General features: G+C 46.1%; 1 protein-coding gene across 1 annotated transcript; it reads right to left on the bottom strand.

Annotated features, from left to right (window-relative positions):
* Positions 1 to 1,755: 1,755 nt before the first annotated feature.
* On the bottom strand, positions 1,756 to 18,424 carry LOC130130839 (T-lymphocyte surface antigen Ly-9-like). Its single transcript, XM_056300683.1, has 7 exons — positions 18,319 to 18,424; positions 18,041 to 18,116; positions 11,714 to 11,917; positions 9,382 to 9,492; positions 6,072 to 6,341; positions 3,347 to 3,451; positions 1,756 to 3,188 (listed from the first exon to the last, which is right to left on the bottom strand). Exons 2-7 carry the CDS (start codon positions 18,093 to 18,095, stop codon positions 3,133 to 3,135), a joined length of 801 nt encoding a protein of 266 aa, XP_056156658.1. The 5' UTR covers positions 18,096 to 18,116; positions 18,319 to 18,424; the 3' UTR covers positions 1,756 to 3,132.
* Positions 18,425 to 22,898: the final 4,474 nt, after the last annotated feature.

Below are 22,898 nucleotides of genomic sequence, written 5' to 3'. Positions count from 1 at the left end.
GGATCAGGGTTAGGTTTGGGGTCAGGGTTAGGTTTGGGGTCAGGGTTAGGTTTGGGTTCAGGGTTAGGGTTAGGTGTGGGGTCAGGGTTAGGGTTAGGTTTGGGGTCAGGGTTAGGTTTGGGGTCAGGGTTAGGTTTGGGGTCAGGGTTAGAGTTAATGAAATAAGTACTACCGTTAATACCATGATTTAATTACAAAAGATTGTTTGCCCTGCTTACCTGCTTGTGGTTGTCCGCGCACCACGTGAACTGGGCGAACTGAGCCTCGCTGGTGACGTCATGACCGTTCAAGGTGACGCGTGGTATTTGGACGCATCAGCTCTCCGCAGAAGTTAACGCAAAGCACTGACGTATCATCTGCACGCAATGTGAAAGCGTAGTATCGTGTTCTTGTACGAAGACTGGTGAGACGGGGCTCCAAATAATATAATTCTGCTAAGAAATAAAAGAGCACATTGTACATCTGTATAATACTACATTATGTTCATTGAATTTATTTTGTGTGTTGTTGTGTGTGTTCGCCAATAAAGCGCTTAACTGAGACGTGTTTTCTAGAGACACAGGTCTACATACTGTAGGCAGGTGTCTAGTCTATTGTACGTTTCCCTTTACGTGAACCCTTTGAGCCTGCCACACTCTGAACACCACACTGTATGTGCATCCATAGAATCAAGGAAATTATTTATTTAAAAAAAAAAGCAACCTTTTCCATTGAGGTGGGGTTCATGGGGCCTGCAGGGGTAAGACGGTCGTGGGAGCCAAGATGGGATAGAAGTGTCACTTACTTTTCTGAGCTAAAGGAGACAAGCCTACTGACAGACTGCCCAGATGTGTCTCTGTGGCACCTTCTTTTACTCTGGCTTGCCTGTAGGGTGACCAGAGGCCAACAAATCAAATGTGGGACAAACAGTGTGTTTGTGTGGGACAATGTGGGACACGTATAGACATAGACTATACTTTAACTTGTAATCCATAGGCCTACTGCCTGCATTTCTTTTATGATGTTCTCTTTGACAGTTCAGAAGGTGGACATCTGATTTTCATTCATTCGTTCATTCATTCATCTTCAGCCGCTTCTCCAGGGTCGGGTCACGGTGGCAGCAAGCTAAGTAGGGCACTCCAGACCTCCCTCCCCCCAGCAACGCCCTCCAGCTCCTCCTGGGGGATCCCAAGGTGTTCCCAGGCCAGACTGGACATGTAGTCCCTCCAACGAGTTCTGGGTCTACCCCGGGGTCTCCTCCCAGTTGGACGTGCCTGGTAAACCTCCAAAGGAAGGAGCCCAGGAGGCGTCCTGATCAGATGCCCGAACCACCTCAGCTGGCTCCTTTCGACGTGAAGGAGCAGCGGCTCTACTCCAAGCTCCCTCCGGATGTCCGAGCTCCTCATCCTATCTCTAAGGCTGAGCCCAGACACCCTACGGAGGAAACTCAGTTCAGCCGCTTGGATCCACGATCTCACCCTTTCATCACCACCCAAAGCTCACGACCATAGGTGAGGGTTGGAACCAAGACTGACTGGTAAATTGAGAGACATCTTTTGTTGATTAAAAAAAAAACACCGTGGCTACTCTTCCTTGATGGAGCAGACGGTGGGTGCCTTTAATCTATGTATTAAACTAAAACAGCATTGTCTGTTCACCTTTCTGCTCCATGTTTTGGTGCTTAAATGCTTGGTGTCCCCATTGTCCTTTATAAGGTTACTTTGTTTGGTTTTCTTGCAAAATGCACTTAAGTAAAAGTCACGTTACTGCCATCTTTTCTTTGGCCTTTTTCTCATATTTGCCATTGAGGTAATGCAAAAGTAACCAAGTAATCAGATTACACGGCTTTACTATTGTGACGCTTGGAGTAAGTTACTGAATACATTTTTCAAGAGGTAACTTGTAATTGTAACAGAATACACTTATAAAGTAGCCCGCTCAACCCTGATCGTTGAGCATCTCGTTTTTTGACAGGTAACGAGAACTTATTGCTTATTTTAGAGTGCAAAATATTTGTCGGCCTGAAAAAGCCCGGGAACCCTGTTTTTAATGAAGAAAATGCCGAGGATTGCAGGACGTTCACAGACAGACGAGTCAAGCTCAGAGAGGTCGTTTCACCATCACATCCTTTACTGACTGACATGAGAAATATGTGCGTGTCTATTTGATCTGTATGAGCATACATTTGCATTGTGTGCAGACACTATCCATACAGCAGGACCTCCATGTTTGTTTGTTTGGTTTTTCCCAGCATTCATCTTCCATTTGTCCATCAAACATTCGATTGTCATGTATACAAAAATAAAAAATGTATTCAAATAACACACAAACACACTCGCATGAACACAATAAATAACAATGATGTGAAAGGAATACAGCACAGAGCAACACAACAACGAGTAACACAAGTATGAGTTAAACAACACAATGAGCCACACATGACTATTCTAGAATGACATCTCTCCTGTTTAAGCTGCGTTTTTTTTTTATTACCCCCTTTTTCTCCCCAATTGCATCCGGCCAATTACCCCACTCTTCCGAGCCGCCCCGGTCGCTGCTCCACCCCCTCCGCCGACCCGAGGAGGGCTGCAGACTACCACATGCCTCCTCCCATACATGTGGAGTCGCCAGCCGCTTCTTTTCACCTGACAGTGAGGAGTTTCACCAGGGGGACGTAGCGCGTGTGAGGATCACACTATTCCCCCCAGTTCCCCCTCCCCCTCGAACAGGCGCCCCGAGCGACCAGAGGAGGCGCTAGTGCAGCGACCAGGACACACACCCACATCCGGCTTCCCATTCACAGACAAGGCCAATTGTGTCTGTAGGGACGCCCGACCAAGCCGGAGGTAACACAGGGATTCGAACCGACGATCCCTGTGTTGGTAGGCAACGGAATAGACCGCCACGCCACCCGGACGCCCTTAAATTGCGTTTTGCGAAGAAACATCTTCCAGAAGTGTCATGGATCACAAATACTGGATCTCGATTTTAACCAATTGCCAATTTTTCCAAATTGTGGTGGCCTGTAAAATGGGGTGCTGGATTGTTTTAGCAAAGTTACCCGAACCATGTTCTCCGTATCCGGGAGTAATCTGTATTGTATGCGATTACAGTGGAACACAAGAATGTGTCGCGACAGACATATGTGATAAATCAACGAGAAGACAGAGATGAAGACTTACTCTCTGGACATGTTTTTTTGTATCTACCTGAAAAAAAAAAGAGAAAGAATTGCTTCAGATTGGTGGTGGCCAGCTAGTAGACCCCCCAGCTGTCCTGCAGGTCTGAGGTTTTAACACCTACCGGTCTACGTTGCGGTAAATCAAGGAGAGCAGGGCGGATTTTCAAAACAAGTTTTTTTTCTCACCTATAAAAATGCATATTGCCAATAGCAGAGTTCCCAGACAGAATCCCAGCAGAACACCGAAACCGAAGTGTGAAGTCTGAAGAGCCTCGGCGGCTTTAACTGCACCTAAAAAAATATATGGTGGATGGGGGGGGGGGGGGACAGAGAGAGAGAGGGGGGGTGTTGACAAGCAAAGCCACTTCCTCAAAGTCACAAAGTCAGATCTTATCATCTCATCTCGTATAGTTTTATATGATGTGTGTCTGGGTGTTCACATAGATCAGGGTTCTGCTGGTTGTTCCTGGGTCTCGGCTAGCGACCAAAGGTGACGGGGCCTTTGCTGTCAGACTCCCCGAACAACAAACATGATTCTGATGAGTAAAAGGTAAAAAAAAAAAAAGGGGGGGGGGGGGGGACAAAAAAAAACCCCAGGTGCAAACACACCATAATACCCACAATCCTGCCATCCACCTCCCCAGATCCCTCTTCCCTACCCCGCCCCACATCCAACCCCAACAGGGGCGTGCATGCTGCTGCGTAGCCTTAACAAACGAGCAAACAATTAGAGTCCTGCCAAGTGGAGGTATGAAAAATAAAAATATGGTGGGGCGGGACGGTGGCGCAGTGGTTAGCGCAGTCGCCTCACAGCAAGAAGGTCCTGGGTTCGAGCCCCAGGGTAGTCCAACCTTGGGGGTCGTCCTCTGTGTGGAGTTTGCATGTTCTCCCCGTGTCTGCGTGGGTTTCCTCCGGGGCTCCGGTTTCCTCCCACAGTCCAAAGACATGTAGGTCAGGTGAATCGGCCGTACTAAATTGTCCCTGGGTGTGAATGTGTGTGTGTGTGTGTGTGTATGCCCTGTGATGGCCTGGCGGCCTGTCCTGGGTGTCTCCCCGCCTGCCGCCCAATGACTGCTGGGATAGGCTCCAGCACCCCCGCGACCCTGAGAGCAGGATAAGCGGTTCGGATACGGGATGGATAAAAATATGTCCGTACTTGGGAACATTAGTGAACCCTTTCAGTGGGAGAACAACAAGAAAATGGCAGCTGCAGTGTGTTCAGGCAGTGATAGCTTGTGTAGCATCAGCCAGCTAACATTGTAAAGTGCAATTTATACAAAGGGTGTCACCTCCATGTGATACCATTATTTTACCAAATATGTGGCATGGACCAGACTTACAGCGAACAGATGACTACAGGCTGAGGTGGCTAAAAACAACTAGCTTAGCATAGCAAGACCGGCTAATAACAAACCAACAGGCCGAGTACCATACTAGCAATCCATCCAGCCTTTATCCAAACCGCTTATCCTGCTCGTGGGGATGCTGGAGCCTATCCCAGCAGTCATTGGGCGGCAGGCGGGGAGACACCCTGGACAGGCCTCCAGGCCATCACAGGTCCGACACACACACACACACACACACACACACACACACACACACACACACAAACTCATTCCTACAGACAATTCAGTATGGCTGATCCACTTGACCTACATGTCTTTGGACTGTGGGAGGAAACCGGAGCCCCCGGAGGAAACCCACACAGACACGGGGAGAACATGCAAACTCCACACAGAGGACGACCCGGGACGACCTCCAAGGTTGGACTACCCCGGGGTTCGAACCCAGGACCTTCTCGCTGCGAGGCGACCGTGCTAACCACTGTGCCACCGTGCCGCCCCTACTAGCAACGTTAAACAAAACACAATAGTCACTGAGTAAATAAACGTTTCCATGTCGATCTAACTATCATCGTTTGCCTTTGTTTACCAGCAAGTTAACGCTAGTAGTAAAAGAGTGCCAATGCTGCTCAATAATCCAGGTCAGAAAATCAAAGCGAGTTGAATCAGTTCATCTGGAGACAACGGTTATTGAGAGAAACGTTTCAAACAACCAATGAGCATCGCTTCTCCGAGAGGCGGACCATCAATACAAGTGAAACAAGGAAACTTAGAAATGAAAAACGACCACCTGTATCTGATAACACACAGAAACAGACAATGACAAGTGTTTGACAAAGCATAATTAGATTAATCTGATCAATATCAATTTAGGATAGCAGTTATAGAGATAAAGGAGAAGACAAGAATAGGAGAGAACAAAAGGAGAAAAGCAAAGAGAACAAAGGGGGAGAAAGATCTAGGAAGAAGGACGTAATCCAGAGAGCGCTCCTGGGAGTACGTCAGGCAGATGCCAGCAGTGTGTATGTGACGTGTCAACCTGTGAGCGTACGGGTTCAATCCCAATAAATTCTAGCATTTGACACGTGGGACTTATCGTAGTGCCTCTGAGTGGCAGACGGCCCTGCAGCCACCCACGTGCCCTGCAGCTGTGCAGATGCCCCACAACCAAGAGAGCAACCGCAGCCCAAAGCTCCGCAACCCCAGAGGAATGCCGAACCCACAGGGGGGCCAGGAGCCCACAGAACAACACCCACATATGCCCCCAAGGAGCACAAACCAGTCCCCAAAAGCACAAGCTGAGCCGGCGCACCCAAGGTGCACCCCCAGGTGCAGGCACAAGGCGGACTTGCAGGGGCCCAAGCTGCAGACAGCAAGCACCAATGGGCCCTGCGACCGATAGACCGATGCCCCACTGGGACCACCCACATCTTGTCAATTTCATGTCATATCACATTGTATTGTATCATATAGCATATCTTATTATATTGTATATATCAATTTATGCCACATTCACAATACCTCAATATAGTATCATGTCGTCTGATATAATTCTGCAGTGAACTCACCTTTACATCTGTGTGTCACACAACTTGAGGTTTTCTCCGAGTTCTGGCTGGTGGTGCAGGTGCAATTGAACTCATTGTTGGAGCTTGAGAAAATTAACAAGGTTGACTTGTGTCCTTCATTACGGCTGCCATACACAACATTCAAAGAGGCCTGAACCGTCCAGGATATGTTGACCCCCTTGTTTGGAGACGTACACTCGAAGGCCATAAAACAGCCTCCCTCTCTGGGCTCACTGAAGACGGTAAGGATGCTGGGGTCCTTCAACGGTTCTGTATGGTTGAACAGATACAGATCAGGGTATATTCTGGTTCAAGCTCCATCACTTCGTTTTGTGTAATCTGACTCAAAGTAGCTGGCCTTGTATTAACATCCAACATCATGTGGCTGCTTATTAAAAGATGTGAATGGCCTGAGATCTAATCTGAAATAGAGGGTTTGCAGACATATCAACTCTATGTGAAGGCGTCTCTTATTAAGTAGTCCTCACATAGATCCTGAATTTCTCAGTGAGGGAGAAAGAGCAGAACAGGGAATATAGGGAGGCCGAACGCAGATGGAAAAAATCTGCTCTTGAAGTTCATCAACTCAACATGAAGGAGTTACTGTCTGAATTGAATCAAACTATTAAAGATTTGAGAGCTGCTTACTTCTCTGACTTGATTGAGAGTAATAAACATAACCCTAAGTTTCTGTTTAGTCAGCTTGTGAATCCCTCTCTTCTACCATTTCTGCCTGTTCTGCTAATGACTGTGAAAATGTCTTGTCTGTTGTCAAAATCGACGGTCTAAGGTCCATCGTTCTAAGGTCCAACTGTTCCCCTCCCCGCCCCTTTCAGCTGTCTGATCTTGATGTCGGAATTTGCTCCCATATCGCTTCAGTTCCTTGTTAATACTGTAGACCTCATGCGTCCCTCCTCCAGTCCCTGTGATATAGTTCCAACAATTTTTTTAAAATCCATCCTCCATGGCTTAGGTCCCAGCCTCCTCCCTATCACCAACTGCTCACTCACATTCGGGTCTGTACCTGACTACTTTAAAATTGCCTGCGTTCAGCCCCTCCTCAAAAAAACCCTCCCTTGATCCGGCAAGGGTAGAGAATTAAAGACCTATTTCCAAACTTTCTTTCTTATCCAAGATCACTGAAAAAAATGTTGCAGAACAAATCCTGCAGCTGACTGAGGGTCATAATATTTTTGATGAATTTCAATCCGGCTTTCATCACAAGCATAGTACTGAGACTGCATTACTAAGAGTGTCCAATGAAATTCTTATGCACACTGGTAAAGGTGAGTACACTGTTCTTATTCTCCTAGACTTAACTGCTGCCTTTGATACCATTGATCATGCCATCTTACTTGATAGGTTGGAGAACTGGGTTGGCATTTCTGGTACAGCGTTAAATTAGTTTCACTCTTATCTGACAAATAGATATTTTAATGTTTGTGTTAACAATCTTGGATCCTCATCAGCTCCCCTACTGTGTGGAGTCCCTCAGGGGTCTGTCCTTGGGTCAATCCTCTTCTCTTTATACAGGCTTCCTCTGGGTCATTTGTTTAGTCGCTTTCAAGACATGTCACACCACTGTTATGCCGACGATACGCAGATCTACTTGTCTGCCAAACCCAATAACCTGAATCAACTGTCTTCCCTCCATGGTTGCTTAGCTGCCACCAAAGACCGGATATCCCTACATTTCCTCCATCTAAACCCCGACAAAACTGAAGTTCTCTTAATTGGTCCTGAGAACTTTGCCACTGCAGTTGATCAGTTTATTGGTCCACGTCATTCAAACATAAAACCTACTGCTAAAACTTTTGGTATCATCTTTGACCAGAAAATGTCTTTCAATCACCATGTTACTAGGCTTGTCCAATCCTGTTTTCTTCAGCTACGAAATATTAAACAAAAAAAACAAAAAATCAGAAATATTTTGCCTTTCAATGATATTGAAAAATTAATTCACACTTTCATTTCCTCCCGTCTAGATTACTGTAACTCCCTCTACTCTGGCCTCAACCAAGCTGGTCCAGAATGCAGCTGCTAGACTACTAACCAGAACTAGCCGTAGGTCCCATGTTACCCCTATTCTTGCACCCCTCCATTGGCTTCCCGTAAAATTCAGAGTGATCTATAGGATCTTATTGATTACATTTAAAGCACTGCATGATCTTGCCCGCACTTATATTTCTGATCTCCTCATTCCTCGTTCCACTTCCCGACCAAACCGATCCTCAAACCTTGGTCTTCTATCCATCCCTCACTACAACTGCACAACAAAAGGTGACTGCGCCCTTGCAGTTTTAGCCCCAAGCCTCTGGAATAACCTCCCCCAATCCGTTAGATTCACTGATTCTTTGGACTGTTTTAAGCGGCTTCTAAAAACCCATCTTTTCAGGCAAGCCTTTTTATAGATTTCCACCCCTGACTTCTGTTTTGTTTCATTTTTAGCTTGGTCTGTTACTCCCAATGCCATGTTTTTATATTCACTCAGTTTATTTTATGCATTTGTTTGTATTACTTTAGCACTGGTTTTGCTCTTAGATTCTTGTTTAGATGCACTTATGACCTCTGATGACTAGTAGTTCTCCTGATTTCCTACGTTAAATGCACTTATTGTAAGTCGCTTTGGATAAAAGTGTCGGCTAAATGACTGTATTGTAATGTAATGTATTTTTGTGTATGGAGTGTAAAGCACTTTGTAACTGTGTGTTTTTAAAAGTGCTATATAAATAAAATTTTGCTTGCTTGCTTGCTTCCAGGCCCTTTTCAGAGTTTTGTTTTTTACTTTTTATGTGGGAAAACCGTCCATCCGTTCATTATCCAAACCGCTTATCCTTACCCAGGGTGGCGGGGATGGTGGAGCCTATCCCAGAAGTCATTGGGCGGCAGGCAGGGAGACACCCCGGACAGGCCGCCAGACCATCACAGGGCTTATTGAAGAATAACCACTAAGCTTTATAATGCTATAGCCACAAACACATAGTACTCTCCAGAAAACTATAAAAACGAAAAGGGTGGATGGCGAGTTTCGGACTAATAAACAATCCAACATGGCCCCAAATACCGGCTATCGGCCTCAATAACTTACCAATAATCGGTATCGGCCCTGAAAAAAACCCAAATGAATTCAGCAGGCTTCCCATTTTCATTAATATAAATCTTTAGTCTTCGTAGACTACTTCGCAGAGTCTGACGACGTAATCGTCTCAGAGTATTTACAAACTTCAAAACGTGTCTGGAAGGGAACTTTAAATTTAAGACGTCCAGACAGTCTAACAGATGTAGTGGTAACAGATGTGGCATCTCTTACCTTGGACTGTTAAGCTGACTTTTTGCTTGTGTTCTGGGGACCCTCTGGTTTTGACTTGTACATAATATTCCATGGCATCTTCTCTGGTCAAATTACTGATAGCCAAATCACCTGATATGGAAAAAAGGGAATTATGTCAAACACCTATCAAAACAGGAAAAATAGCTCCCTATTTTCTACTCTGTGTAAAGCTTATACAAATAATAACACCTTTGTTATATCACAAATGTGGCCCCATTTAAAAGGGAAATAAACAGGCTTTCCAACAGTATAAGATTTATTGCCAAGAAGCATTGTTACAACAAAGAAATAATCTACCAAACACACATTTCCTTACTTTTTGTGCTAAGTATATATATAGTATATATTAGATATAGCTTCTTTTTTTTCAGAAACCACCAGTGGTGTTGATAAAAGTGCTCAACAAATGAGTGGATTATATATATATATATATATATATATATATATACTACCGTTCAAAAGTTTGGGATCACCCAAACAATTTTGTGTTTTCCATGAAAAGTCACACTTATTCACCACCATATGTTGTGAAATGAATAGAAAATAGAGTCAAGACATTGACAAGGTTAGAAATAATGATTTGTATTTGAAATAAGATTTTTTTTACATCAAACTTTGCTTTCGTCAAAGAATCCTCCATTTGCAGCAATTACAGCATTGCAGACCTTTGGCATTCTAGCTGTTAATTTGTTGAGGTAATCTGGAGAAATTGCACCCCACGCTTCCAGAAGCAGCTCCCACAAGTTGGATTGGTTGGATGGGCACTTCTTTGAGCAGATTGAGTTTCTGGAGCATCACATTTGTGGGGTCAATTAAACGCTCAAAATGGCCAGAAAAAGAGAACTTTCATCTGAAACTCGACAGTCTATTCTTGTTCTTAGAAATGAAGGCTATTCCATGCGAGAAATTGCTAAGAAATTGAAGATTTCCTACACCGGTGTGTACTACTCCCTTCAGAGGACAGCACAAACAGGCTCTAACCAGAGTAGAAAAAGAAGTGGGAGGCCGCGTTGCACAACTGAGCAAGAAGATAAGTACATTAGAGTCTCTAGTTTGAGAAACAGACGCCTCACAGGTCCCCAACTGGCATCTTCATTAAATAGTACCTGTTAGAGCCTGTTTGTGCTGTCCTCTGAAGGGAGTAGTACACACCGGTGTAGGAAATCTTCAATTTCTTAGCAATTTCTCGCATGGAATAGCCTTCATTTCTAAGAACAAGAATAGACTGTCGAGTTTCAGATGAAAGTTCTCTTTTTCTGGCCATTTTGAGCGTTTAATTGACCCCACAAATGTGATGCTCCAGAAACTCAATCTGCTCAAAGAAGTGCCCATCCAACCAATCCAACTTGTGGGAGCTGCTTCTGGAAGCGTGGGGTGCAATTTCTCCAGATTACCTCAACAAATTAACAGCTAGAATGCCAAAGGTCTGCAATGCTGTAATTGCTGCAAATGGAGGATTCTTTGACGAAAGCAAAGTTTGATGTAAAAAAAATCTTATTTCAAATACAAATCATTATTTCTAACCTTGTCAATGTCTTGACTCTATTTTCTATTCATTTCACAACATATGGTGGTGAATAAGTGTGACTTTTCATGGAAAACACAAAATTGTTTGGGTGATCCCAAACTTTTGAACGGTAGTGTATATATATATATATATATATATATATATAAAGATAGATGTAGGAAAAAACCTGTAATACATAGCAGAACAAGCTTGTTTCGTGCACCACGCTATCATCAGCTGCTAATGTGGTTAAACAACCAAAAAAACAAAAACAAAACACAGCCAACAAATACTACGTTGCCCCGCATCATGCCCCTAGTTACGATGCACAGCAACCAACGGGGGGATAGAAAACATTTGAAAAATAACATCAGAAACATTACAACCACATTGGCAGCTGACGAGCGCGTGACACACAAAACAAGCTTGTTCTGTGATGTATTAAAGTTTTTTTCCTACTTCTATCTTAATATATAGTAGATATATAGTTTTAGTATATAATATTAGTACATAATATATATCATATAAATTATCCAGCCATAATAAAACTCTGTATAGTTGTGACCTACCTTGTTGTGCATGCATACTTAGCTCCAGTATTCTATTAATCCATTTATTTATTTTCTTTTGTTGTTTTTTGTTAGTTTGTTTTTGTAATTATATATATATATAACTAATATCAATATATATAAGTCCTAGAAGCTGCTGTAAACTGGAGTCAAATTCCTCCTATGCATAAGCACACTTGGCCAATAAACTTGACTGTGATTAAAACAACAGGGAGCTTCCGGTCCTGTCTATTACCTGAACTTTTGTTGAGAGCGATTCTCCTCACGAACTGTGGGATGGGATAGATGGTCATCTTATTCCCCAGGAAAGATGCAATCCGGATTTCGTTGGGTCGTATGAACCATATGATTTTGGTGATATTCGATGAAGGTGCGGTTCCTGCAGGTAAGGTCACAGATGCTCCCAGAAATCCAAACACCTGCTGGTCAGCAGCTACCACTGTAATATAATATAGTAAATAATGCAAGCCATTATTTATTATTATATTGATATTAGTTATTATTATTATTATGAGCCCCTCGGATGAGACGTTAAACCGAGGTCCTGACTCATTGTGGTCATTAAAGACCCCATGGCACTTATCACAAAGAGTAGGGGGTTCCCCGGTGTCCTGGCAAAATTCCCAACCTGGCTCGCTCCATCTGGCCACCTAATCATCCCCCCATGTAATTGGCTCAGTGATTCCTCCCTCTCCACCTTAAGCTGATGTGTGGTAAGTGTTCTGGTGCAAAATGGCTGCCGTGCATCACCCAGGTGGTGCTACACATTGGTGGTGGTTAAAGTGACTTACCCCCTTCAATGTGAAGCACTTTGGGTGTCTAGAAAAACGCTATATAAATGTAATGATGATGATGATGATGATGATGATTGTTGTTGTTATTACAGTCAGACCCTTTCTTTCAAGCAAAGTGCAATGAGAGAGGAATTTCATTTTGGAGCCCACTACCCGAGTCCCCTTTTCCTCTCCTCGTGGATTCTGCACTCTCGATGGCCAGCATGTTTGGGAGCACTTACATCTGCAAGAGCAGCTTCTCAATGACGAAGCACATCAAGTCAAAAGAGAGAAACAGGCTGACCGATGAAATGCTGTTCCGGCTCGTGCGGACTGGATGCACGAACACTGACATTCAGCCTATTGTACACCAGCAGGAGAGGCCACAAGTGTCTCATTAAGACGGAAGTTCATACTGATCCACTGTGGGTGAGTTTCAATGGCTTCAGCAGTATGAATGTGTGTGTGAATGTGAGGCAGACATTGTAAAAAAAGTGCTTTGAGTGGTCGGTAGATTATAAAAGCACTAAATAAAGGGCGGCACGGTGGCGCAGGGGTTATCGCTTTCGCCTCACAGCAAGAAGGTCCTAGATTCGAACCCCAGGGTTGTCCAACCTTGGGGGGGGGGGTCATCCCAGGTCCTTTCTGTGTGGAGTTTGCATGTTCCCCCGTGTCTGCGGTGGGGTTTCTCCGGGTGCTCCGGTTTCCCCGCCATCAAAAAGACATGCATGATAGGGTTAATATCCCTGTCTGTGGCCCTGAGTGAGGCATGGCAAGACGGACTGGAGTTGATCTCCAGGCGCTGCATGGCGGCTGCCCACTGCTCCTAGCTACACAGCTAAGATGGGTTAAATGCAGAGGAAGAATTTCTCCACAGGGATCAATAAAGCAATAAAAAATTAAAATAAAATGCAGTCCATTCACCATTTACCCGCATGCACTAAGAGACAACATTAACGTACTGATCCGTGCTCAATAATCCCGGCAAGGAAATCCGAGGAAGTTGAATCAGTTCATCTGGAGTCTGGACACAACATTACGTGGGAGAAGCGTTTTATCACTCATCGAAGTGACTTTGTCAGTCTCAGCTGACTGCACATATCCCCAACCTTCTAAACAACCTTATAAACAGCACACGTATAAACAACCTTATAAACAGCACAATAATTAATGACTTAAACTGATACAGTTTCCCCCAAAATTCTCACCAACTTCTGCCTCTGCACCATAGAGAGCATCTTTACCGGCTGCATGTCAGTGTAGTACAGCAACTGCACCTCAGTAGACCAGAAAGATGCAATCACAAACGCTGCTTTCGAAGGGGTCTCAGCATCAGCAGAGATCCCACCCACCCCAACCATGGACTTTTCTCCCCCCCTGCACTCTGGAAGGTGCTAAAGGAGCCTCAGAGCCCGCACTACCAGGCCCAAAAACAGCTTCTTTCCCCGAGCTGTTGCCCACCTGAACCTGGCTACCCACTGAATGTCTGTGGATATCTTTAAATATTTTGTACTCGTGCTCTTTTTTAAATTATTTTGAGCTTTTGGCCTTGTCTGTGTACATCTTATACCGTGTTTTCTGTGTTCGTCTGTCTTGCACTGTTTGGTGAAGCCGCAGCCCTTATTTCATTTTTTAACATGTACCTGCACATTGTTTTAATGACAGCACATTGAATTGAATTGCATTACAACCAAAACCAATGATTGGTTTCATGTGCAAATTGCTGTGACCATTAACTGGAGTTACAATGGTCGTGTGTACTATTCACAGAGGATTGGGGAATGTTTGCAATCACAGCATTGTAAGATGGTGACAGATGTACTCTTAGCCCACCGCCGCCTCCCCCTTGGTTCAGGGAGGGTCGTTCCCTCTTCACATAGATGGCCTCTTTGACTCCCCATTCAAACCAGCGTTCCTCCCTATCAAGGATGTGCACATCCTCGTCCTTGAAAGAATGGCCAGTCCACTGGTCTTTGGATGGTGTAGACTGTGGAGTCCTGGCCTGACGTGTTAGCTCTCCTGTGTTGCGCCATCCTCTTGGCCAGAGTTTTTTGGTTTCCCCGATGTACGATTCATGGCAATCCTCCTGGCACTTAACAGCGCGCAGTATATTGCCATTTGTTGGAGGTGAACCAATTCCTGGCACAGTGTGTTCTGGGTTTGAAAGCAAGCGAGACACGGTGTTTGGAAAATATGCGGTTTAACTGTAAAGGAGCTGGGCCTGGGAGTAGGAACGCTGTGTACGCCGGCCTGATTAGGACGGCCAGGGAATCTGTGTACACCGGCCTGATTAGGACGGCCTTGGAGCAGGAGCGCCATGCACATAAACCTGATTAGGACACGCGCTACACATGCAAAACAACACGAGGAAAACGTAATCGACAATGACGAAGGGAAACCAAAAAAGAAGATCACGCCTGTCTCCAAAAAGCACCACGCCTTGTTGTTTTAGTATTTATGATTATGTTCTTCCACTATTTGGCAGATGTACCCCCGGTTGCACCGAGGGTACGTCTCCAGCGCTGCAGCATTACCTGTGAACTATTTGTTGTGTGCCAATAAAATGATACGAACCAGCAAGAAGTCGTCTGACTTCTTATTTGCCTATGTCGACCTGAATCAAAGAACCGGGTGAGTCTTTTGCAAAAGATAAGACTCAACAACTGTTCCAACACTCCTGCCACATATGTAATCACCACTGGCTTACATTTAGACAGCAGCTGTCCTTCTCTATTTGAACGACCCACCCTCCCTCACCTCTCCGCGTCCCACCCTATCCCACCCACCCCGCTCCACTCTCCCCCGACGAGGTCCTCAACCTCATCACATCCAGTCGCCCCACCACATGCTCCCTTGACCCGGTCCCCTCTTCTTCAGTCTATAGCACCTGAACGCCTTCCCTTTCAAACCCACCTCATCAACACCTCCCTCCAGGCAGGATGCTTTCCATGTGCCTTCAAGACTGCTAGAGTCACCCCCCTTCTCAAGAAGCCATCACTTAACCCATCTGAAATCAAAAACTACAGACCGGTTTCCCTTCTACCCTTTCTATCCAAAACTCTCAAACGTGCGGTCTTTAACCAACTTTCTTTGTACCTCCACCAGAACAACCTCCTGGGCCCCGACCAGTCTGGGTTCAAGGTGGGTCACTCGACAGAGATGGCCCTCCTTGTAGTGACAGATTCACTGCACTCTGCGAGAGCAAATTCTCTCTCCTCTGTCCTGATATTCCTGGACCTGCCAGCTGCATTCGACACAGTGAACCACCAGATCCTCCTCTCTACCCTCGAGGGGCTGGGTGTCACAGGCTCTGCACTCTCAATGTTTGCATCCTACCTGACGGGTCGCTCCTACCAGGTGACATGGAGAGGATCTGTGTTGGAGCCTTGCAGACTGACTACAGGCATTCCACAAGGTTTGGTTCTGGGTCCTCTCCTCTTCTCCCTGTACACGACATCCCTGGGTTCTGTTATTCGCTCGCATGACTTCTCTTACCATTGTTATGCCGATGACACCCAGCTGATCTTGTCCTTTCCTCCCTCTGACACACAAGTAGAGACATGCGTTGCTGCATGCTTGACTGACATCTTGGAGTGGGTGGCGACACATCACCGGAAGCTCAATCTGGTCAAGACCGAGCTGATGTTCCTCCCAGGAAAAGGTTGCCTGCACCAAGACCTGGCCATCATCACTGACAACACCCTGGTGACGCCAACTCGGACTGCGAGGAATCTGGGTGTGATTCTGGACGACCAACTGTCGTTTGCTGCAAACATTGCATTGGTTGCTCGCTCCTGCAGATTTCTCCTCTATAACATCAGGAGGATTCGCCCATTCCTCACCGACGAGACGGCACAGGTGCTCATCTAGGCTCTGGTCATCTCCTGGCTGGACTACAGCAACTCCCTCCTTGCTGGTGCCCTGGCGTCGGCCATCAGACCTCTGGAGCTTGTTCAGAAAGCTGCAGCTTGTCTAGTGTTCAACCGCCCTAAGTTCTCCCACACAACTCCCCTTCTCATGTCCCTACACTGGCTCCCAGTAGCTGCTCGCATCCCGTTTAGGACTCTGGTGCTAGCCTACAGGGCAGTGAAAGGAACAGCTCCTTCCTATCTCCAGGCCATGGTCAAGCCCTACACCCCCCCCCCGAACACTTCGCTCTGCTGCCTCGGGACGCCTGGTTGCCCCGTCGCTTAGAGGCCCCTGCTGCCGATCGACCCGGTCCCGGCTCTTTTCTGTCCTGGCCCCACAGTGGTGGAATGAACTCCCCACTGATGTCAGGACAGCGGAGTCGCTGCCCATCTTTCAGCGCAGGTTGAAAACTCACCTCTTTAAGAACTACTACCCTTTTACTTGCTCTTAGCACTTACTGTATTCAATTGTATTCACTTATTTAAAAAAAATCTCTTTCTCACGCTTTTACTTTAGCACTGGTTTTGCTCTTAGATGCTTGTTTAGAGAGAAGATGCACTTATGACCTCTGATGACTCGTAGTTCTCCTGATTTCCTATGTTAAATGATGCACTTATTGTAAGTCGCTTTGGATAAGTGTCGGCTAAATGATTGTAATGTACCTAATGTAATGTACTTGACTCACTTGATTATTTTGCTTCTTATTTGTTGAGCACTTTCCCTACCATTGAGTGTTTCTTTTATCAAAATTTATATATATATAAGATATCTTCCCAACCATCTCTTAGATATTAATTTTGAGATGTTTAAGAGAAGACCTAAGCTCCTGCGCCACTATGTTAGAAGATAAAACGGTTGACATTTCAAACCAAAGGGTGTTTCCCAGGTGTCGAAACAGACTCGGCGTGAATTTTTTCTGTGAAGTTTAAATTAGTGGTAATAACCTAAAAAGATCCCAGACTTTGTACATTTGTAGAAAATGCTTTTAGCCTCAAGCGTCGTTAACAAATGTGTTTACATCCTTGCCAGTCAACTTTTCTCACAACCTGGAATTGCACCCAACCAACTTTTTAACTTTCCTCCAATAAAATGCCATCAAAATAAAGTCTTTCAAACACAATATATTTTAGAGGATTTGGGAGTTCACTTACGTAGGCCGTCTCCATTTTTTTTTTCAATTTTAAGGTTCTGTTATGCCTCAATAATCCCTCCAGCTGACGTATATAAAGCGACGCTTCACAAAGATGAGTTTTGAGCCATCTTTTTTTCTGCCATGTACACACTGCGAGCATGCGTGTGTCCAAATACAGGGACAGAGTTTATGTACTGGCTTATCTACTGGACCACAGCCCTGTAGGAACTGCTGCCGAGGAATACCCCCTTCCCCTTGAATACTAGTAAAATGTGAATACTAATTTAAAAGTTATCAAAAACAGTACAATCTGGGGTGATATGTAAGGAAACTGTGGAGCCTTGGCAGCTTTTACGCAACACTTTGCTGATGACCAAATTAAAACGCAACGGTTGAGGATGACAGACATGCGTTTATCACATGCTGCCCTAAAACCCAACACTTCCTGTATGTCAGTAAGAGATATTTAGTACATAAAATACGCTAAACATGTATTCTTCCTTTTCAGATTAGATACTGAACTGCAAACGTTAATGATTTTTTTAAAAAAAACAACGGCATGAAGAATGGTTTTTATATACCGACAGAGTTCTGCTCCATCCGTCTTGACGGGGGGCCTCGTTTCCTTGTGTGCTTTCACACAGTTATCTCAAAGTCTTATTCAAGAGAGTGGACACCATGGCACACACACACACACACGCACACACACACAAAGGAGTTTCAAGGTTAATTTTCCACATCAGCCTACCTTGGAGGAGTGAAGTGCAGAACAGCTGGATCCACATCATTACAGATAAATTCATGTGAGGTGAAGTCAAACCGAACTAGAAAAAAAAACACACAACTTCCTGTAAAGACGACGCTTCAACAAACAGTCATGATTTCCCCCCCTGATCGTCACTGGCTGCAGTTTCCAGCTTCTGCTTTCATGACAGGCAGCTTCGTGTGACGACCGACACCTGTTTATTCTATTATTATGTCTCTTATATTCTGCCCCAACCTCTTCACTTTTTCTACTGTGCTTACTCATCTTATCGGTGAAGGCAGAACCAGTTCATCTGGACCAGTGATTAAAGTGGGCCGGAGCTACCCGGATCCCGACACCGGCACTTCCCCTCCTCCTCCTCCTCCCCCAAGTCAACCGGAGCTGAGATCCGGCAGCACTCTGTAGACAGAAGTAATTTCAACCTTTTGTCACAGTAAAATTTAAAACAAAAAACATGATGCAGCCAATTCACAAGCATTACAAAATAAATCTCAAATAAAGTCGTTCTTCTATTTTTATACTACTTTACTTTTTCTAAAAGTTTGAATGATGTCGCGTCCTCACGTGACCCGCACCTGCCTGCTGTCTGGCTTCACCAGACATGACGTCAGAAGAGACGGGCTTCACACTCACGGGTCAGGGTCAGTTCACCGCACCAGGCAGACAAGACTCGAGAGAGCGTCAACCTGCTACCTGCACTATTATCCTGGACTGGGGGGCACAAAGAGTGAGTATCTTCAGTGTATTTCCAATAGTTTTGTCTAGCTCTGCTGTGGTTTTCATTCAAGCAACTAACGTTAGCGAACGTAACGTTAGCTAGCTAGCTAGCTAACTAGCTATCTTCCACCCGGTAACGTTGCTAGCTAGTTGCTGACGTTGCTGGCCAAGTGTTTGAATGCTGCTAGGCAAGCTAACTATCGGTAGCGTCCGGTAACGTTACCGGTAGCTAGCTAGTTATGTTTGTCCAACCTTAGCTCTGGCCATGCAATATTTTCATTCAAATAACTAACTAGCTAGCAAACGTTAGCTACCGGTAGCTATTGTTAGCCAACAATGCTAACGTCGGGACTACTGGACCAGTGGTTAGCTAGCCTAACTTTAGCTAGCTAGCTACCATTCAAACAACTAATCGCGATAGCTAGCTAGCTAACGTTAGCTAGAGATCCCCCACTTACCAAATCCCACTTTAACCCCTGATCTGGACACAACGTTGATTGACAGAAACGTCTCATCCCTCATCTCAGTGACCTCTTCAGTCTGATGAACTGTCTAGATGGAATGTGTAATATTTGTGTAGCAACAAATCTCTCAAACATGTTCAACAAGTCTGTCCTATACTAGACTTTATCACCTTAGTATAGCTGTAGAATCACAACGAGGCAAGAGACGAGCGCCGTACGTTTTCAACTCCTTGCTTTTTATCTTACTTCTTCATCACCGTACTACACTCAGCAACAATCATTAGGCTACTGCGCCCTCTGGTGGCGTGGTGGTATTGCAATGCATGAACAATGAATGAACCGACTACACAACAAAGTCTCTAATCTTTTCGGATTTCCCCCCCCCTTTTTTCTCCCCAATTGTACTTGGCCAATTACCCCACTTCCGAGCCGTCCCGGTCTCTGCTCCACCTGTTATGCTCGCGCCCCAGAACCCGACCCGTGTGGCGAAACCCAAGGCAGACAGACACAGGATGACTTCAAAATCCAAAAAGTGGTTTTATTGTGGGAGGGGAATGTATGGTGCGAAAAGCGTTCTGTTAGTGGGGTGTGTGAATAAACTGTGTGTGGTGTCCCGGGGTTGGCGTGTATCACTATGTGTGAGTGTTTTTAGCCAATGTGTGGTGCGGTATGTAAATGACCAGGAGGTGTTGAAATAATGTGCGTGCACCTGGCGAGAAAGTCCAGTCCGTGATCCAAGAGGGATTGTCCGAGGAAGTCCGGGTCCGAGATCCGGGAAGTCGAGTCCGAAAGGAGGGGGTCCAGGTAGAGGGACAAGGGGGGAGATCGCAGGAGAGGTCCGGGGAAAAACGTGAAGGTCGCTGGAGACGCGGGGAGCCGTGGAAGTCGCGGAGGGAGAGTCGCAGGGTTCAGTACGTCGAAGCCCGGAGTGGTGTTCTGGGAGACTTCTTGTAGAGGGCTGCCTGATTACCGCAGGTGTGCCTGATGGATGATGGCAAACACCTGGTGCAGTGCAGCTCTCGTCTCCTCAGAGCGCGAGCCGAGCGCTCGGATGTTTCCGGCACGTCCGAGCTGGGGGAGTGGCTTGAACGTGCCGGGTCAGACCCGTTAGCTAGGGGCTAACGTGTCTTATTAGTAGTTTACAGTCGTCACCCTCTCCCGGAAGCGCGCCCTCGCGCTTTGTTCTTCCCGCGCTCCGAAAGGACTTCTGAGGATCTGCACACTTCCGGGTCCCACCGATGTAACCCGTTATTTTCTTGCCCGGTGCGGGATTCGATACGGGTGTACTGCACCACAAGGCGACATCACTAACCGCTCGGCTAAAGGGCCAGACCCGTTAGCTAGGTGCTAACGTGTCTTATTAGTAGTTTACACTATGTACTCTACGTGTCTGTCTTTGTTGTTGTCCTGTTTTGCAAGCTTTAGCAAAGTGATTACATTTTTTGCATTTATGGCACTGTTTCCCTTTTGCTGGGCAGACCTCATTGTCATCGTGCTCCCATGCACTTTATCCACACGTCTTATCACTGTGTTTTTTGTGGTCAACATTCCCCTTGACATATCGCCCCTGTCTGTGGATAACTGTGTCGTTTCTGATGGGCTTCTAATCTATGGCATGTACAGCCGAATCGTCACCACACTGCGTTTACATGCACAGTTAAGTCGTGTCACGTATCAGGAAAGAACCCAAAAGCAGACGGGACAACCAGGTAAGGGAAGAATCAAGTCTTTATTGAAGTGACCGATCTCAGGGGTAGAGCAGGAGCTGGCTCAGGCTTTTTAAGGGAGACCGGCGATTGCTTTGATGGCCAGCTGGCGTACCGGGGTGAAGGGGGGGGGTCAGCAGGTGTCAAGGGCGATCGCTTTGATGTCAAGGGCGAGAGGCTGTGACGAGTCGAGCTACGGTTATAGGTCGACTAGGCCATGTAATTGGACTACTGTCGTTGTCCCAATCTACAAGAACCGGGGGAGAATCGATTTATTGACGGAAGTTTGTCCGACCCCGGTACGGTAGGTAGATATGCCCCCTTTCAGTTGGTTGCTTTTTTTCTTTTAATTTATCTCTAGTTTTTCCCCTTATCCCACCCGATTAACCCAGTGGCATATGGCCGGAACTCTTGTCGAATAACTCCCCTGGCTCACGTTTCCACAGGAAGGAGACAGTCGTAACACCAGCTTCCTTCCAACTCGTGTCGGCTTCTCTCGCTATTGCCTCGCATGGATTGCATTACCTTCAGGCCGCGAAGGAGACGTAAGGAGAATGCTTTCGGTGGCTGCAGGATGGGCCAGAGGGGTCGCTGGAGAGTGACGAGTTCCCGAACACTACACCGAGCTACACCCACTATCCCTTGGGTAAGGGTGGCCTAATGAATGCCTTACCCCGTGGACGCTCTGGCCGTGACCGGTTACGGCGAGTCGCGTGATTTTTTTCGTACCCGTTTTCCGGGAACCCTGCCTCTGATTGGCTAGTACTCGTTGAGAGAGCGTTCACCTGGATTCCGGGAAACCCGCCCCTACTCTATCTCTGATTGGCTAACCCTGCCCCTAACCCCACCCTAACCCTAACCTTAACCAACCTAATCAACGGAGGCAACGAGTACTAGCCAATCAGAGGCAGAGTTCCCGGAAAACGGGTACGAAAAAAAACCACGCCGGCGAGTTTGGGATACGAACCTCCCAGCCACGTGACGACCGGATTACAAGAAAGGTGGTTTATTACACTCGGCCATCACAGCGGCCGGCTGGTTGCTATTGGACCTTCTTCCGGTGGACCTATTGCGTCACATACCAAACAAGCGACAAACAAGTTAGCAAGCCGTGTGGTCAAAGTCAAGATGGCGACCCGTGCGGTTAGTGGGTGGTGAGCTCCGAAGCTATAATTTGTACTGCAACAAAAAGAGACAGATAAACCAAGCATTGACTGCTGTGCCTACGTTTTGAAAAAGAAGAACACTGTGAGTAAATGGAACAGTACCTAACACGGATTTCTTGTGAAATAAACGTGAAAAAGTAACACGCTAACTTCCTAGCTTTGCGTTAGCCTAGTGCTAGCTTAACGTCAAGATCAACATGCCGAAGAGAGATTCTAGAAGCAAAAGCAGTGCATCACTCCTGGAACAAGAAGTCAAGGGCTTTGATGGTTTGTGCTCTCCGTTACCTGTTACACCAACTCAGAGCCCGGAACCGAAGAAACAGCGCTCCAAAGACGGTGAAGAGTCGGAGGGCATTTCCAATGCCTACATCCTAAAAGCGGTGATTGATTTGACAAAACGCTTCACTACTCTTGAACAAAACATAGCCAAGAACACTGACGCCATTACCACAGTGTGCGAGCAGCTGAAACGGATGGAAAGTCAAGTAAAAGAAAACAGAACATATTGTAAACTACTAATAAGACACGTTAGCCCCTAGCTAACGGGTCTGACCCTTTAGCCGAGCGGTTAGTGACGTCGCCTTGTGGTGCAGTACACCCCATATCGAATCCCGCACCGGGCAAGAAAATAACCGGTTACACTGGTGGCAGCGATGGGATCCGGAAGTGTGCAGATCCTCAGAAGTCTCTTCGGAGCGCGGGAAGAACAAAGCGCGAGGGCGCGCTTCCGGGAGAGGGTGACGACTGTGAACTACCAATAAGACACGTTAGCCCCCTAGCTAACGGG

Source organism: Lampris incognitus, chromosome 20 (genome assembly GCF_029633865.1).
Source record: "Lampris incognitus isolate fLamInc1 chromosome 20, fLamInc1.hap2, whole genome shotgun sequence".
Classification (NCBI taxonomy): domain Eukaryota; kingdom Metazoa; phylum Chordata; class Actinopteri; order Lampriformes; family Lampridae; genus Lampris; species Lampris incognitus.
The sequence above is the reverse complement of the archived record's forward strand: the minus strand, read 5'-3'. Positions and strand labels throughout refer to the sequence as shown.